General features: G+C 38.0%; 1 protein-coding gene across 1 annotated transcript in view; it reads left to right on the forward strand.

Moving 5' to 3' along the window:
* FRRS1 (ferric chelate reductase 1) overlaps positions 1-18735 on the forward strand; it is a 52756-nt gene that overhangs the window by 17777 nt on the left and 16244 nt on the right. The window contains exons 5-8 of the mRNA XM_055585007.1: positions 183-330; positions 3599-3781; positions 9208-9306; positions 10470-10617. Coding sequence (XP_055440982.1) covers positions 183-330; positions 3599-3781; positions 9208-9306; positions 10470-10617 — 578 coding nt within the window. The remainder of the gene's footprint in view (positions 1-182; positions 331-3598; positions 3782-9207; positions 9307-10469; positions 10618-18735) is intronic.

Below are 18735 nucleotides of genomic sequence, written 5' to 3' on the forward strand. Positions count from 1 at the left end.
ATTTGGAAAGCCCATAATTCTGTGACTCACTTTATCATAATATGTGCTTTGTTGTGGTGGTCTGGAACTGAACCCTCAATATATCCAGGAAATACCTGTATTAGGTTGTATGTCCCTAGTTAGTTACCTTTTTTTGAGCCACAATCATGGTTCTTTCTAATCTCGCTGGTACTGCATTTCAGAGCCACAGTTGTTGAGAAGTACAAAATCTACTGGGTGAAGATTCCTGGTCCTATAATTTCACAACCAAATGTACCTCCTTTTACAACACCTGAAGCTACAATAGCACCAATGCCAACGGTACCTTCAGTCTCCCATTTAACAAGATCGGTAAGTAGAGTTTTTATAGTTTCATCAAATACAGTCTAAAGGAACAGCTTCCTTAGAAATTGTGGTTCTGTGCTTGAGGATGTTTGTAAAGGAGTGGCTGTCCTGGGTTATGGTAGCAGGTTTTTGAGTGCCTGTCAGGAAATCAGGAGGGATTCTTCACTGCAACTTTATGACTTATAGGTTAGAATAAGAGGAGTGCAGGACCTTAGATGTTCAAGGTGTGGTTGTGACGGTCACGTGTAGTCTATACTAGCAGTGGATATGTTTTCATTTGAAAATAAATCTGAAGCAGCAGGGTTTATTTTCTTTTTTAAAATACAGCCAAATAGCAAACCTGAAGAGGGAACTTAAAGCTGAAGCTAAATTTAGGTTTCAGCTAAACTGGGAGGGGTGTGGGGGTAGAATCCTGAAATGGTGATATAGTTCTTCACTCTTATTTCAACTAAGGCCAATGAGTACTGCAGAATTCTACAGCTTGAACTCTTGCAAGCTGATCAGCTAGAATTCTATTTAAGCCCTCTGATTCAAAAGAAGTACAGTTAAAAAACACATCTTGGAAAGGGTTATTCATGTTACAAACATTGGAAAGGCTTTACTGAAAGCAATTCTGATGAATTAGACTTCTCAATTCAGAAGTGACTATAACAAAAAATGTCTTAAGGAAGGTTATTACAGTTAGAAGAACAAATTTGGGCCTGAATTCTGATTCATCTAATTTCTGTTTGAGTTTGGACAAATTACTTAAATCTTAAAGTCTCAGTATCTTCACCTATAAATGAGAAATAATAATATCTAATTCTTACAGAACCATATATATTACTGTGAGAACCAAATAGAATGAATATAAGATTTCTGATTGATTTGTACTTAATAGGTATTTAGTAAATATTAGTTCATTTTTTTCTCTTTCTTCCACTTTCTTGTCTCTTTATAGCAATTTTTTCTCATAGGGAAGGCTAAATCTCCTATGCCCCTATACAGTGTCTTGTTTTGTTTACCTTCTTTTCCACATTATGCAATATGTGATGAGCCATTTGATTACATTATTATGAACTTTTGTTTGACCAAACAATTCGATTTGTTGTTTGCAGTAATTCTCAGGTTGTTTAGTCTCAATGTTTATTTATTTTAAAGTTGCTTTGGGGGATTCCCAGTCATTTTGGATCTGAGCTTCCCAGGAGGAATCTATTAACAATCTAAAAAAAGATTGTTATCTTTTCTTATATTCGTATAAAAGGCATTAGCTCTTGTTGGAGATTTTTTTATTGTATCTCTGTACCAAGTTTATAATCTCCAATTATGGAGAGATTCATTCAGAGTCACAGGATGTTGGCACTTGTAGAGAGCTAGAGGAGGCCTCAGGGTCCCTGTTGCATAGTTAAAGATAAACAGACCCTGAGAGATAAATTCTTCAGCAAACACGATGCAACGATGGAGTAAAGGGGAGAACAGAGACAGGCTAAACCCATGTTTCCAGGCTTCTAGTGGCTTATTCTCTTCATTCTACTATACTTTCTCTTTAAGTTCCTGTGAAATAATAAACAAAAATTTATATATATATATATATATATATATATATATATGTCTCTGCTTGGTTTCTGTTAATAGTTGGCCTTTTGACCCCAGTTCCTAATACAGAGTTGCTAAATCCCTTGGAATTTCCTGAATGATGGGGTATCTTTTGTTCTAATGAGGTGACTCTTAGTGGACTCCTGTATGGGGGCTGGTCCCCCAAAACACTGAGCCATGATTAGAAGCTTGCTGCTTTCAGCCCACTGACCCTATTCTCCAGAGAAAGGAGAGAGGCTGAAAATTGAGCTAATAATCCTTCACCCCACATGATAGTGGTGGTGGGTTAGTCGCTAACTTGTGTCCGACTCTTGCGATCCCATGGAGTGTAGCCTGTCAGGCTCCTCTGTCCATGAGATTCTCCAGGCAAGAATACTGGAGTGGGTTGCCATTTCCTTCTCCGAGCCTCCATAAAAGTTCCAAAAGTGTAGGTTTCGGAGAGCTCCTGGGTTGCTGACCACATGGAGGTGTGGGGAGGCTGGTGCCTCAGAGGGGTCATGGGAGCTCTGCACCTGCCCCTTCCTGCATACTTTACGCAGCTCTTCCATCTGGCTGTTTGTGGGTTGTTATCCTTTTATAATATACTGGTAATCTAGTAAGTTCTGTGAGCCATCTTTATAAATCACCTAGCTCAAGGAGGAGGTGCTGAGAACCTTTAGTTTATGGCCAACAATTTAGAAGTACAGGTGGCAACCTGGGGCTTGTGATTGGCATCTGTGATGGGCATCTGAAGTGGGCGCAGTCTTGTGGGACTGAGCCCTTAGCCTATGGGATCTGACACCAATTTCAGGTAGACAGTGTCAGAGAAGAGTTGAATTGTAGTACACTCAGTTATGTCTGCAGAGAATTGCAGAATTGCTTATTGTGGAACATGCCCACACCTGTTTGGTGCCCAGAAATATTGGTAGAGTAGAAGAAATGAGAGTTTTTCTGTACAGTTCCCATTAAATCCTGTTACTTAAACTCATGTTTAGCTCTCTTCTGAAATGTGGTGTCACACCTCATTCTAACTCAGTATGACTGCTTGTTTGCTCTGTCGAATTGTAGAGCTGACGTTTTTCAGTAGTCTTTCTTATTTGCAATACCAAGAAGCTCTGAATTAAATAATCATAGATTGTTTTTGCTTCTTCTCTACTAAATTGTTATTACTATTATTTGGAGCGGTGGTATATATGGGAGTAACCATTTTTTTCTTACATCATTTTAATGTCAAACTTGAACTTGAATTCTAGAGGCAGAGTCCAGGATCTAAATATAAAAACTTGCTAAGGGTTTGTTTGTTTGGTTTTAAAAATTCCATCTCTGAAAGCTAGAGGATATCCTTTAGGCAAGAATGTCAATGTGGACTTAAATATTCCCTAAGAAATTTCTCGAAGTTTACTCGAAACTTTGCTCCAGAACATAATTAATGTGAAATATTCTGTGTATTAAAGGGATCTTAATACTCATGTGTAATTATAGTTCAAGTAATGTTGTGTCTTCCAAATTTTAATTAATATTAATTAAATTTAAAAGTTTACAACCTAACTACTGCTTTGATAATTTTTAATTTGGGATGTGGTCTTTTTCCCGTTGTTTGAATCCTTATTATGAAAATGTATTCTTGTTAAAACCCATACTTCAAGGTAGCAGCTCTTCTGTCATTGGAGATGAATTGCCTGTTTGATAATTAAGTCTTTTCCCCCTGTCATTTTTCTAGTTCAATGCTTCAGACTGTGGGAACAAGAAGTTCTGTATCAGGAGTCCTTTGAACTGTGACCCAGAGAAGGAGCGTGCCTGTGTCTTCTTGTCCTTCACACGAGATGACCAATCAGTGATGGTTGAAATGAGTGGTCCCAGTAAAGGCTATTTATCCGTGGCATTTTCTCACGACCGATGGATGGTTTGTACCTCTCACTTACATCAGTGGTGATAAAAGGAGAGTCACTGGAGTGAGTGATAATCAATAGCAGATTAGCATTTGTTCCAGAGTCAGATTCTCATACTTTCGGGAGGAATGGGAAGGGAGGGCAGAGAAACTAACTTGGATTCTCAGTTAAGCAGCATTGAGTTGAGCCATTCCATATTAATATCTCTAAGGACAAGGCTGTCCTGAGGAAAGTTAGGAAAAGCATTTTGTTTCCAGTGGATTTGCCACTTTATCTGTCTACCTCTGTCTCTGTGATAAAGCAGGGAGTGCAGTTAAGAAAAAGTTGCTCTTCATAAAATCTCATGTTGTTTGTGATGCTCTTCAACTCCTAGTTTTCTCAGGTGACTACAGCCTGGATTGCTGATCTTGTTGTCCCCATTTTGATGGTCATGGCACATTTCCCCAACAGGGAATTAAACCTAGTGTCTCCAGGCATAAGTGGCTTCTTTACCGGGTCTACAAAATGTCTCACTCTCCTTGGGTAGTGCTGAATGGATTAAGAGATTCTGTAGGTGGCAGCCTTGTGCTGTGGTGTGGAAGAACAGAGTCCTGCATTAGCATTCTGATTTCCCAGGAGAGGAAGAAGGCTATAAAGGCCAGGACGTGTGTCTATCCTGTTCCAGCAGAGCTGACTGTGGAGGGGGTTGGCTACAAATGGAGAAAGCCTCTCATTTCCACATTAACAAATGCAAGGAGTCTTTTCTTGAAAGTTTTCTTCCTGTTAGGCTTTAAACTTATCACTTTTTAAGGAAATCATTTTTTTTTTAAAAAGAAAAGGAACTCTGAGATTCTGTGATAGAAGAACAAATATTTTCCTTCCAAGTGCATGCTAATCGCAGTAATCCTTGTTATGCTGGCTGCAAATATTTCAGGGAGCCAGGTGTGACTTTTTTGGGGGTGGATGACATTGCAATATGTGATATGACCTGTATATTTTAAAATGTAGTTTCACAATGCAGTCATTATCTTTTTTCATTCAACACAGGGTATACCTTAAACCTATGAGATAGAAGATATTTAATAGGCTTCTAAAAATACCATAAAAGAAATTGTGACTCTTTTTCCCTTTTAAAGTTGCTTTTATGGGAAATTTTATACTTGATCAAATGATGTTGCAATTCTTCAAAACATTTTCCCCATTTTTCCTTTTGTGATTAGCATTATACTTACAGCATATTCTTTTGTTCTCAATTTTGGCAAAAATGAACCTTATTCATATGGTGCATGAGGAAGCTGGGTTAAAAATAAATGTGACTGTAAAGCAATAAGGAAAGATGGTGGTAGTGCCTGTTATATGAATGGAGCTGGCTATGAAGGAAACTCTGAAGAGGAGTCCAGCAGGGGTTAACAATGATAGCCTTGTTGGAATAAGTGTAGGTTTATTAAGGTGCATGTGTAAGGTAGAGTACATATTTAGATATGTATTCTAGTCACTTAAATAAAAGAATTCTAGCCAAACTCCCTGCAATAGTACACTAACATGTTTCCTTTTCTGGTCACATAAAATCTGTCAGCCAGAGGAAGACTATTGTTACAGAGAGTGTTGTGATGAGGAACCTACAAGTAGAACAATTAATTCTGTTCTAAGTTGTAGGCATAGATGACACAAAAATGTTTACCTCTAATTCAAGATATATTTATCTTACTTAGAAATCTTATGTTTCTAGTATAGTACTCATCAAACATGTTTATAAAAAGACTTAATTATACAGGTGCAGTTAATTTATGGAGCAAGCCTATTTGATGATCAAAATCATCTGTACACCTGTTTGCCTAAATTGGGAGAAATAAATCATCACCAAAAATATTTGTAAAGTGGTTGTTTTTATTTTTGATTATTTTTAAATTCTTAGGATATTTTTATGGCCTGTGATTTCTTATCAGTATGTGATGTAAGTTCAAATACCAAAGGTATCTGATGTTATGAATACTGATTAGATAAGCTAAATTATACCTTTTTTCAATTTCGTTTGTACATGAATGATAGCAGTTTTGTTTTGCTATTAGACCTCATTACTAAAATTGAAAGTACAACTTTCCATATTTTTCCTAACAGTATTTGCTAATACCTGAATTTTAACTGAAATTCAGAATATACACGTCTCCCTCATCTTAGATATTTTTTTGTTCTCTGAGATAAAGTATTCAAGTATACACACTGTATTAGCTGCTGTTCTCTGTTTTCCCCTGCCCAGTGTTGTCTTATTCTGTACATAATTTCTTAACACTCAAATTCCAGAATGCTCCCAGTGCTGGCCTCTCTTGTGTGTCCAGTTTGAAATTTCCAGCTTCTGGGTGGTTACTTCCAGATGAGTGTTCTGGACAACACAGGCCATCATCTACCAACTGAATTTATTATCTACCCTTATAACATCCTTTTGTGTTTCCCATTGTTGGTGATCAACAACAATAGGAAAAAGTAACTACTGTTATTGATCTCTTGCTTCTTTTCAGATACTGTCTGGGAAGCTTATGGACTGATTATCTCATTCATTGCTGCTACCATCTTCTCTGGTGTTCAAGAAAACTTGGTGACTTAGATTCCTCTCTTTTAGTCACCTCTCAGGTTCTTCTTTTACCCACCCTAACTTTTTGTTTTGAAAAGTTTTAAACCTATGTGAAAGTTGAGAGACTAGTATAATGAACACCAGTAAAGCCTTCACCTGCATTTGTCACTGTCTCTCTCTCTTTCCCTGTGTGTGTATGTGTAGATTAACTTTTTCACTGTATATTAACACACATTTTTTTCCCTGCACTATTTGAAAATAAAGCTACAGCTATCATGACCTTTTTTTTTTCATTTAGATGAATATTTTGTCTTTACTTTTATTTTTTTAAATTTTATTTTATTTTTAAACTTTACATAATGTTTCCTTTTCAGCATGTATCTCCTAAGAAGGATATTCTCCTGCAATTATCATAATATCACCATCAAATATATAATATAATAATTTTATTCAATGTAGTGTATATTCAAATTTCCCTAATTGTCCCAATAAAGTCATGTATAAAATCTCTGATCCAGACTAATCAGTTATCACTCAGTGCATTTAATTGTTATATCTCTTTAATCTCCTTTTCTTTAGAATGCTTACCCTTACCTTTTTTCTTGATTTTTTTTTTTTCTGGCTGGTTGTTTTGTAGAATGCCCTGAAATTTTTACAATAGATTCAGGTTATGATTTTAGACCACATTTGAGATAACCTCAATCCTAGCCCCCAAAGCATTGATGAACCTTTAGTAGTTACAGGAAAATATTTTTTTCTTTAACATATTTTCGAAACTTTTCAAAGTCCTTGTTGGTATTTCTGGCCTTGTCCTGTATATGTTTTAGCTTTGTGCCACCTGTTTCCTAAAGTTTCCATATACTTTTTATATTTCTATATCTTTGGCCCTAGAAGTTCCTCAGTTTGAAAAACCTTTCCCTTAATTGCAGCTCTATCTTATCCACATGTATTTTTTATTCTCTGAAGCATAGTTAATGCTATCTTTTCTGATAAGCCTTTTTCAATCCTTTGACCCTACCTAATTTGTCTTTCTATAGCACTTTGTTTAAATGTCTATTTTATACATACTATTTTAATTGTCTCCTCTATTAAAACATAGTCTTTGATCATAAGAACTATGCTGTCATCTTTGTTTCTCCCTCTTGTTATTTTCTTATAGAGTGCGTTCTAAATGCTGGAACTGAGAGGAGCAAACAGGGGCAGGAGGTTCTGTCTAATTCTGGGGTTTGGTTGGAACGTCTCATGTGTGTTCTACCATGCTCAAAATTTGGGGTTTCTACAGCTGCCTGGAGCATGAGGTTGTCATAGCACCTTCCCCTCACTGTAGAGCCATGAAAACTGAGAGTTACCTCTCCTTCATCCTTATCACCTCACCAGTATTTGAGAGGTTTGCCTTAATGACTTAGTTGACTTACCATCAGTGTGCCTCAAAATCAACCATTTTGCTATATTAAATTTTGTTTGAAATAACAAGAAAATCCTATCGTTTCACTGATGATAAACATTCTAGAAAATACACATTGTTTGTTTAAATCAGAGATCAGCCAGCTTTTTCTGCAAAAGGTTAGATAGCAACGACCTCAGAATCTGTGGGCTGCCTGGTCTCTCTACAGCTACTCAGCTCTTTTATAGTGCTAAAGCAGCCACAGACGGCTGCAAATTAGTATGTGTTGGCTGTGTTCCAGTCAAACTTTATTTATAGGCACTGAAATTTGGATTTAATGTATTTTCACTATCATGAAATATCATTCTTAAAAAACCATTTAGATATGTAAACACCATCCTCAGCTTGTGGCCTGTACAAGAACAGGCATCAGGCCAAGGTTGGTGTGTGTGCCACAGTGTGTGGTGATTTAAATTATGATAACTCCAAGCTTCTTGAATTGCATTAATTCTGATTTGAGCATAAGATGTGTAACAGGGAACTTCTTTGCTAATGTTATGTACTTGAGAGTTAAAACTGGAACTTTTTACAAGAAATTTAAAATTTTTTGTAAATTTTACAAATGTTAGAAAATCGTATTGGTATTTTTAACAAGACTTTAATTATAGCTTGTTAGTTTTGGGTCTTGTTTAAGGAATTTAGTGACAAAAGCTGGTTAAAGACCTTGTTAGATAGTTTATGGAAAACAGTTTAGAATAGATGAAAGAACCAAAACTATACACAATAACTTAAAATCCATATTATTTATTTGGTGGTGGTAGTGTTGTTTCAGAGAAGGCAATGGCACCCCACTCCAGTGCTCTTGCCTGGAAAAATCCATGGATGGAGGAGCCTGGTGGGCTGCAGTCCATGGGGTCGCTAGGAGTCAGACACGGCTGAGCGACTTCACTTTCACTTTTCACTTTCATGCACTGGAGAAGGAAATGGCAACCCACTCCAGTATTCTTGCCTGGAGAATCCCAGGGACGGGGGAGCCTGGTGGGCTGCCGTCTCTGGGGTCACACAGAGTTGGACACGACTGAAGCGACTTAGCAGCAGCAGCAGCAGTGTTGTTTATCGCTAAGTCATGTCCAACTCTTTGTGACCCCATGGACTGTAGCCCACCAGTCTCCTCATCCATGGGATTCTCCAGGCAAGAATACTGGAGTGGGTTGCTATTTCATTCTCCAGGGGATCTTCCCGACCCAGGGATTGAACCCACGTCTCCTGCGTTGGGAGGTGGATTCCTTAACTGCTGAACCACCAGGGAAGCCCTGTCATTCATTTGTACCATAACTTAAATGTGCTTTAAGGATGCAGTCTGCTGTCTGATAATCACTGTAAATAAGATTTAATTTTTAGAGCTAAGGAATATTGGAGATTAAAGGAGAGATAAGAATTAGACTGACAAAGAATGCTCCCTTGTTGAAATTCCCTTGACCTTTTTTTCATTTGTCATTGTTTTTCAGGGTGATGATGATGCTTATGTGTGTATTCTTGAAGATCAGATTGTTCACATACAACCTTCCCATTTGACAGGGCGAAGTCATCCTATAATGGATTTTGGGGTAGGTGTGAAGATTCTGGAATTGCCACCTGGGGGTAGGTGTGAAGATTCTGGAATTGCCACCTGGCTGGTCCATCTTCTGGCTATACGGCTAACAGTGCCGTGGCTGTGGTGCAAAATAGCTTCCAAACCTGCAGCTAGCAGCAAAGACCAAACAGGGTCCTGGTAGCAGAGTTCCTATCTTACAGTCTGGGAGAAACCTTTCTGCATTTTATTATATATGTGTGTAAATTGTATGTATTTAAGTTGTATAGCATGATGTTTTTATATCCCTCTCCATAGTGAAATGATTGCTAAAATCAGGCTCATCAATATATCCATTGCCTCAGTCACTTTTTTCTTTTTTTGTGATGAGAACAGCTGAAATCTACTCTTAGCAAATTTCCAGTATACAGTCCAGTAATATAAACTACAGTTACCATGCCCCTTTTCTATGCTTTAGAAAGCACAGGAAAGTTTTCTTTTTTAGCAAAAGATGAATTCTTGTTTGTTTCACTTAAAGTCTTTTTTATTGCATCTATTAAAATATTTTATGATTTGTTAAGAGGGTCAAAAAAGCTTGCAGACAGATTTTTAAGAGGTTTGTTAGTGATACAGAATTTCTTGACTGATGAGAAAGAGGTGGATATATGGTAGGTGCTGGTTCAGTGCCTTGGGCAATTGTCTTAAGTGCCCGATGTTGACATCTGTGCCAAATGTGGCCTATTTCTGGTAGAGAAGTGTCATTTTCACATGGCAATTGACATGCAAATGAATTCCGAAGGGGCAGTAGCTACCACCTAGTGACATGTTCTCTGCATAGCTTTCTTGTGAGGTTAGAGCTTCTCACAAGTTGCATTTTGGCTGCTAGTGTATTACTTGCTAAGTATTTCTTTAGTGTTGTTGGTTGTATATTAGGGGCCAGATAGAGTTAGTGCATCTGCCAAAGTTTCTAGCCTAGGTAGTAAAAATACTACTTTTGCCAAGTGGGATAAACACAAATAAACTGGGAGAATGTGTTTCTTGTCCTCTTCAGAGAGGAAGTGGGAAAACAATGACACTGCAGACAAAACATGCACAGAGGATCTTAGAGAAAGGAAATGGAACAGGTCCAGGATTTTGATCACATCTTATTTTTAGCAAATATTTGGAATGTGCTGAGAAGACCCATTGTGCGTGTTGCAGGATCCTCTTGAGGACATGGCTTGGAGGTTGGCGGATGGTGTTATGCAGTGTTCTTTCAGAAGAAACATTACCCTTCCTGGGGTTAAGAATAGATTTGATCTAAATGCAAGCTACTACATATTTGTAGCAGCTGGTGCAGCTGTTGATGGTAAGTATATTGAAAGAAAACTACCTTTTTAAGGTTTGTCTCTCATTTTTTTCCTTTCCCTCATTTTTTTGGAGAGACTATGGTAATTGCTCTTTTTTTGAGATATGCATTTGTGAATTAAGAGTTATCAAATTCTTTTCCATCTTTGCCTGACAGTTTGACCTCGGTTGACCTTCTAGCTTTTTTCCCTGGAAGCTAGGTAAAGGTAGTGTCAACTATGTTATCAGGCAGCACAATAAAAGTGATTTCTGGCTGGTAAACTGCATTTGGACCAGGAAAAACTGTAAATACCTGATTGGATACAGTGACTTTGGCAGTTTCCTTGCAGGGACCCTAAAGGCAGGACTGTGTGGGGTTTTTGCAGGAGATATTGGCTCTTGTGGATGACCTGTCCAATATGAATCTCATCTCGTTGGACCTGAGCTTTCTCCAGGGTGGAAGAGAGGGGTAAAGGGAATAACCCTTAACAGCTGAGTAAGCTTCTACAGGACCTCCCTTTGAAAAAGGATGCCTCATGGTGCTCTGCAGGTATACTGTTTCCTGTCTCACAGCCTTCTAAGTCAGTCGGATGCCAGGTATAGCTCAAGGAAGTTTTACGAGTTTGAATGTTTAGTTTATCTTTAATACAGCCCTGGTAGGTACTGAAACACATTAAAAAGAATAAAGAGATTTTGTTTAAGGTCTTAGCTAATGACATTCTGAAGAATTGCAGGAAATGCCAAGGTAATGTTGTAGTTAGTGACTCATCTCCCAAACTTAATATCCCCAAACTTGGAGCATATGGCTTACTCTGCACGTGGTGAGGCACTGGGCACACAGAATGGAAGAATGGGGGTGAGAGAGGAGGAGGAGAAATGTGGTGTGGGCAAAATTGTGAAAGCCTTGCATAGTCTATCATGTGGTTTATTTATTTTTAATTGAAGTACAGTTGATTTACAATGTTGTGTTAGTTTCTAGTATACAGCAAAGTGATTCTGATATATATTTAAAACTATACATGTATTTCTGAAAAAAAAATTCTTTTTTAGATTATTTCCGCTATAGTTTATTTTTTATTTTTTTTAGTGTTTTTACTTTTTAAAATTTTTTAAATTTAAATTTATTTATTTTAATTGGAGGCTAACTACTTTACAATATTGTATTGGTTTTTCCATACATTAACATGAATCCACCATGGGTGTACACGTGTTCCCAATCCTGAACCTATTATATGATATTAAATATAGTTCCCTGTGCTATACAGTTGGACCTTGTTAATTATCTGTTTTGTATATAGTAGTTTATATTCTATTGTGTTGTTTAGATTTTATACTATAGGTAAAGTAGAGGTTCAAAAGGTTTTAAAGAGGATGAAATATCTACTCAGTGTTAGAGAAAATTTAGAAATATTTGCAGGTTTAGTTGTGTGTGATATGTTTGGTTATCTTAGGCAAATCGTGTATTCTTACTTGCACCAACAACAGCAAATGTAGCTTGAAAATAACTTTGGTTAAATGATAATAATGGGTAAAATTACTTAGTACATAATGAGGCCAATTGTTGGCTCAGCACTGTCATTAAGGTTTTCATTTTATCTTCATAGAAACCTACACAAGATATGCATTATTATTATCCCTATTTTACCTGGAAGGAGACAGGCTTCGAGAGGTTAGGTCATTTGCCCAGACAAGTAAACAGTGGAGTTGGAATATGAACCTAAACTCTTTGAGCTCACAGCTCAGTGTTCAATACCTTCTAACATGGGAAATGTAGGAAATGAATTTTTAATGAGAAAAACTCAAATATTTGCATTTTAAAACATATTACTAAAGTGCAGGTAATTGTATTATTGTTATCTGCAGCTGTCACTTAGAATAAATTGTATGTATCTCATTATTTCTTACAGAAGTTTTTTTTTAAACTATACAGTTTAAAAAATACAACTTATTAAAACTTTCTTTTAAGGTTTCTATATATTTTTTTAAATTTTTATTTATTTATTTACTGACTGTGCTGGGTCTTTCTTGCTGCGTGGGCTATTCTCTAGCTGAGATGAGCGGGGGCTACTCTCCAGTTGCGGTGTGCAGGGTTCTCATTGGGGTGTCTTCTCGTGTGGCAGAGCTTGGGCTCAAGGGTGTGAAGGCTTCAGTAGTTGCAGCACAAGGGCTCAGTAGTTGTGGTTCCTGGGCTCTAGAGCACAGGCTCAACAGTTGTGGTGAACAGGCTTAACTGCCGTGCAGCATGTGAAATCTGGGATTGAAGCCTGCATTGGCAGGTGGATTCTTTACTACTGAGCCACCAAGGAAGCCCTCAGAGAGATCTTATGAATAGATTTTATATTGCCCGTTTGTAGAGATAAGAGAACTAGAGCCTAGAAAGGTGAAGCAACTTGTTCAAAATCACACAAGTAGCAGACTCAGGAGTTAAACTCAAGTTGATTCCAATTACAAATGCTGTGCCCTTTTCATCCTATCCAGCTACTTCCTTTGGTGCCCAGAATGTCATAGGTACTCCAAAAATGATTATCGACTTGAATGGATGACCTAAATTGCTAGAAGATTTAACAGTTTGCATTTATACTTTTAAAAAGTTCATACTTTAAAAGAAAAAGTATCATTTATTTTTAGTATTGTAATGCAATTATTCTTCAATTAAAAATAAAGAAAAATAAAAATTTCTTTATTTTTAATTGAAGAATAATTGCATTACAATACTGTGTTGGTTTCTGCCATACATCAGCATGAGTCAGTCATAGGTATACATATTTCCCCTTCCTCTTGAATCTTCCTCCCACCTCCCACCCCTTTAGGTTGTCACAAAGCACCATTTTGAACTTCCTGAGTCACACAACTAAGTCTCACTGGCTATTTTACATCCATGGCACCCCACTCCAGTATTCTTACCTGGAAACTTCCATGGGTGCAGTCTATGGGGTCGCGAAGAGTCAGACACAACTGAGCGACTTCACTTTCACTTTTCACTCTCCTGCATTGGAGAAGGAAATGGCAACCCACTCCAGTGTTCTTGCCTGGAGAATCCCAGGGACGGGGGAGCCTGGTGGGCTGCCGTCTATGGGGTCACAAAGAGTCAGACATGACTGAAGTGATTTAGCAGCAGCGGCAGCAGTGTATATGTTTCCCTGCTACTCTCTCCATTTGTCCCATCCTCTCTTTCCTCCCTGCATCCCCTGTGTCCATAAATCTGTTCTCTATGTCTGCATCTCCATTGTTGCCCTGAAAATAGATTCATCAGTACAATATTTCTAGATTTCATGTATATGCATTAATATATGATATATGTTTTTCTCTTTCTGACTTACTTCACTCTGTATAATAGGCTCTAAGTTCATCACCTCATTAGAACTGACTCAAATGCATTCCTTTTTATGGCTGAGTAATATTCCATTGTGCACATTACCACAGTGTCATTTAAATAGGTGAATTCCATTGTACTATAAGTTATGTGTGTTTTTGGGTGTATGGTGATGACATCTGTTTCTTCTTAGTCCAGCATTGTAGTAATTAGAATGCGTTTTCTGATAGAAACAATATTTTAATTAATTAGTATTTTCCTGGAAAAACCGAGTTTGTGGATGATATATGTGCAGAACAGAGCATTGTTTTATCTCCCTCTTCTGCTGGTGTTGCTATGCTCATGGCATGGTAAGGAGAGTCTCTATCATGTTTTGTGGTATTTTCCAAAGTGTGGGGATCAAATAACTTCCTTCAGAACCACCTGGAATGACTGATGAAATGCAAATTCCTGAGCTCCATCCCAGACTCACTGAATCTCTGTTGTTTATGCTTGGAATCTGCATTTTAACAAGCATTTCAGGGGATTGTTCTGTATACCATGGTTTGATAGCTTAGTGCTCTAGGACAGTGTTCTTCCAACGAAGGTGTACATATTGTAAGATAGACCAGGGGATACAGAAAACAAGCTAGAACTTTCTATTTAGATTTATTTTATCTCACTAAAAGTTTCTATTTTAATAGTGTTAAACAGATTAAAACAATAGTACATGAATATGTTTATTAACAAACATATACATAAATCATAGACTTTTTTTTTTTTAACTGGTAGAGTGCAAAGCAACAAAACCAAACTGCAAAACAAAACAAGCTAACCTGGACATTATCAGTTCAGGGAATTTATTATTTAGTTCCTTTGTTCAGTTCAGTTCAGTCGCTCAGTGGTGTCCGACTCTTTGTGACCCCATGAATGGCAGCACGCCAGGCCTCCCTGTCCATCACCAACTCCCGGAGTTCACCCAAACTCATGTCCATTGAGTCGGTGATGCCATCCAGCCATCTCATCCTCTGTCGTCCCCTTCTCCTCCTGCCCCTAATCCCTCCCAGCATCAGAGTCTTCCAATGAGTCAACACTTTGCATGAGGTGGCCAAGATATTGGAGTTTCAGCTTTAGCATCATTCCTTCCAAAGAAATCCCAGGGCTGATCTCCTTCAGAATGGACTGGTTGGATCTCCTTGCAGTCCAAGGGACTCTCAAGAGTCTTCTCCAACACCACAGTTCAAAAGCATCAATTCTTCATCATTCAGCTTTCTTCACAGTCCAACTCTCACATCCATACATGACCACTGGAAAAACCATAGCCTTGACTAGACGGACCTTTGTTGGCAAAGTAATGTCTTTGATTTTGAATATGCTATCTAGGTTGGTCATAACTTCCCTTCTAAGGAGTAAGCGTCTTTTCATTTCCTGGCTGCAGTTACCATCTGCAGTGATTTTGGAGCCCAGAAAAATAAAATCTGACACTGTTTCCACTGTTTCCCCATCTATTTCCCATGAAGTGATGGGACCAGATGCCATGATCTTTGTTTTCTGAATGTTGAGCTTTAAGCCAACTTTTTCCACTCTCCTCTTTCACTTTCATCAAGAATCTTTCTAGTTCTTCTTCACTTTCTGCCATCAGGGTGGTGTCATCTGCATATGTGAGATTATTGAGATTTCTCCCGGCAATCTTGATTCTAGCTTGTGCTTCTTCCAGCCCAGCGTTTCTCATGATGTACTCTGCATATAAGTTAAATAAGCAGGGTGACAATATACAGCCTTGACATATTCCTTTTCCTATTTGGAACCAGTCTGTTGTTCCATGTCCAGTTCTAACTGTTGCTTCCTGATCTGCATATAGGTTTCTCAAGAAGCAGGTCAGGTGGTCTGGTATTCCCATCTCTTTCAGAATTTTCCACAGTTTATTGTGATCCACACAGTCAAAGGCTTTGGCATAGTCAATAAAGCAGAAATAGATGTTTTTCTGGAACTCTCTTCCTTTTCCATGATCCAGCGGATGTTGGCAATTTGATCTCTGGTTCCTCTGCCTTTTCTAAAACCAGCTTGAACATCTGGAAGTTCACAGTTCATGTATTGCTGAAGCCTGGCTTGGAGAATTTTGAGCATTACTTTACTAGCATGTGAGATGAGTGCAATTGTGCGGTAGTGTGAGCATTCTTTGGCATTGCCTTTCTTTGGGATTGGAATGAAAACTGACCTTTTCCAGTCCTGTGGCCACTGCTGAGTTTTCCAAATTTGCTGGCATATTGAGTGCAGCACTTTCACAGCATCATCTTTCAGGATTTGAAATAGCTCAACCGGAATTCCATCATCTCCACTGGCGCTGTTCATAGTGATGCTTCTTAAGGCCCACTTGACTTCACATTCCACGATGTCTGGCTCTAGATGAGTGATCACACCATCGTGGTTATCTTGGTCATGAAGATCTTTTTTGTACAGTTCTTCTGTGTCTTCTTGCCACCTATTCTTAATATCTTCTGCTTCTGTTAGGTCCATACCATTTCTGTCCTTTATCGAGTCCATCTTTGCATGAAATAGTCCCTTGGTATCTCTAATTTTCTTGAAAAGATCTCTAGTCTTTCCCATTCTGTTGTTTTCCTCTATTTCTTTGCATTATCGCTGAGGAAGGCTTTCTTATCTCTCCTTGCTATTCTTTGGAACTCTGCATTCAGATGCTTATATCTTTCCTTTTCTCCTTTGCTTTTTGCTTCTCTTCTTTTCACAGCTGTTTGTAAGGCCTCCCCAGACAGCCATTTTGCTTTTTTGCATTTCTTTTCCATGGGGATGGTCTTGATCCCTATCTCCTGTACAATGTCACGAACCTCTGTCCATAGTTCATCAGGCACTCTGTCTATCAGATCTAGGCCCTTAAATCTATTTCTCACTTCCCCTGAACAAAATACAGTTCCCCCACAGGTCATTGTTGCTTTCGTTGTTTTTGTTGTTGTTTAGTAGCTCAGTTGTGTCCGACTCCGCGACCCCATGGACTGCAGCACACCAGACTTCCCTGTCCTTCACCATCTCCTGGAGTTTGCTCAAACTCATGTCCATTGAGTCAGTGATGTCATCCAACCATCTCATCCTCTGTTGCCCCCTTCTCCTGCCCTTTCCCAGCATCAGGGTCTTTTTCAATGAATCAGCTCTTCGCATCAGGTGGCCAAAGTATTGGAGCTTCAACTTCAGCATCAGTCCTTCCAGTGAATATTCAGGGTTGGTTTTCTTCAGGACTGACTGGTTTGATCTCCATGCTGTCAGGGGACTCTCAGGAGTTTTCTCCAATACCACAATTCGAAAGCATCAGTTCTTCAATGCTCAGCTTTCTTTATGGTCCATCTCTCACCTCCATACATGACTACTGAAAAAACCATAGCTTTTACTATGTGGATCTTTGTTGGCTAAGTGATGTTTTTGCTTTTTAATATGCTGTCTAGCTTTATCATAGCTTTCCTCCAACAAACAAGCATCTTTTAATTTCATGGCTGCAGTCACCGTCCTCAGTGATTCTGGAGCCCAAGAAAATAAAGTCTATCTCTGTTTCCACTTTTTCTCTATCTGCTTGCCATGAAGTGATGGGAGCAGATGCCATAATCTTAGTTTTTTAATGTTAAGTTTTAAGCCAGCTTTTTCACTCTCCTCTTTCACCCTTATCAAGAGGTTCTTTAGTTCCTCTTTACTTTCTGCCATTGGAGTGGTATCATCTGCATATCGGAGGCCATTGATATTTCTGATGGCAATCTTGATTCCAGCTTGTGATTCATCCAGCCTGGCATTTCACGTAATGTACTCTGCATATAAGTTAAATAATAAACAGGGTGACAACATACAGCCTTGATGGTCTCCTTTCCCAGTTTTGAACCAGTCCATTGTTCCAGTCCATTTGTTGTCTGGTCATATGTATGTGGATCACTTATATGCTGCACTCTGCTTAAAAACAGTGAGACTTTATGAGGCTGAAACCATTTTTCAGAGCAATCATATCTCTGTAACCCATGTAAACATATATAGAACAAGGTCATCCTGGGCAAATTTGACAAGCTCAGGAGACATTGTTTAGTAATGCAGACTGAAGGTCAGAGGGAATGTGATGCTGAAACAGAAGCTTCTGATGATTCTTACAGACTATGCTAAGCTCCAAAGGACACTACATTATTAGCAAAAACAAAAATTAACCAGTTTCTTCATCCAAATATATCACTTCATCCAAAAGTGATTCAGCAAAAGTGATCAATATTAATATACAGATGAAATTGCTTAATGTTTTCAGATTTCAGATAACTTTTCAGATTTTCATTTTCTACTAATTTTTCTTGTTATCCTTATATTTGGTGTTAAGCTGGCATATAGCTATCTTTCTGTTCTTTTTCTAACTGCTGAGGTGTTTTATTTTTCTTACCTTTTCACAGGAAATTTAATTCTCTTCTCTGGGTATCAACAGTGATTGTAGATTACAGTTTGAAACATTCAGAAAGCAGATACCTAAATATTGTCACATTTCTTTACATCATGTTGTTCAGTAACTAAGTCAAACCATAGCTTCGACTATACGGACTTTTCTCTGCCAAGTCTTTGCTTTTTAATACCCTGTGTAGGTTTGTCATAGCTATTCTTCCAAGTTACTAAATCACGATGATTACATGACTATTAAACATTCATGTCTACTAAATGCAGTGAACAAAATGGTATAAATGTTTACCCAATTCCCTTGTAAAACAAGGTTGTTTTGCACAGTATTAACAAATGGAGTTAATGTATAACACAATGTCAGTGAGGAAAAAAACCTTCTCTGTAAATAAATTATTCTATTTATATAAATATATTCTGATTTTT

Source organism: Bubalus kerabau, chromosome 6, assembly GCF_029407905.1.
Source record: "Bubalus kerabau isolate K-KA32 ecotype Philippines breed swamp buffalo chromosome 6, PCC_UOA_SB_1v2, whole genome shotgun sequence".
Classification (NCBI taxonomy): Eukaryota; Metazoa; Chordata; class Mammalia; order Artiodactyla; family Bovidae; genus Bubalus; species Bubalus kerabau.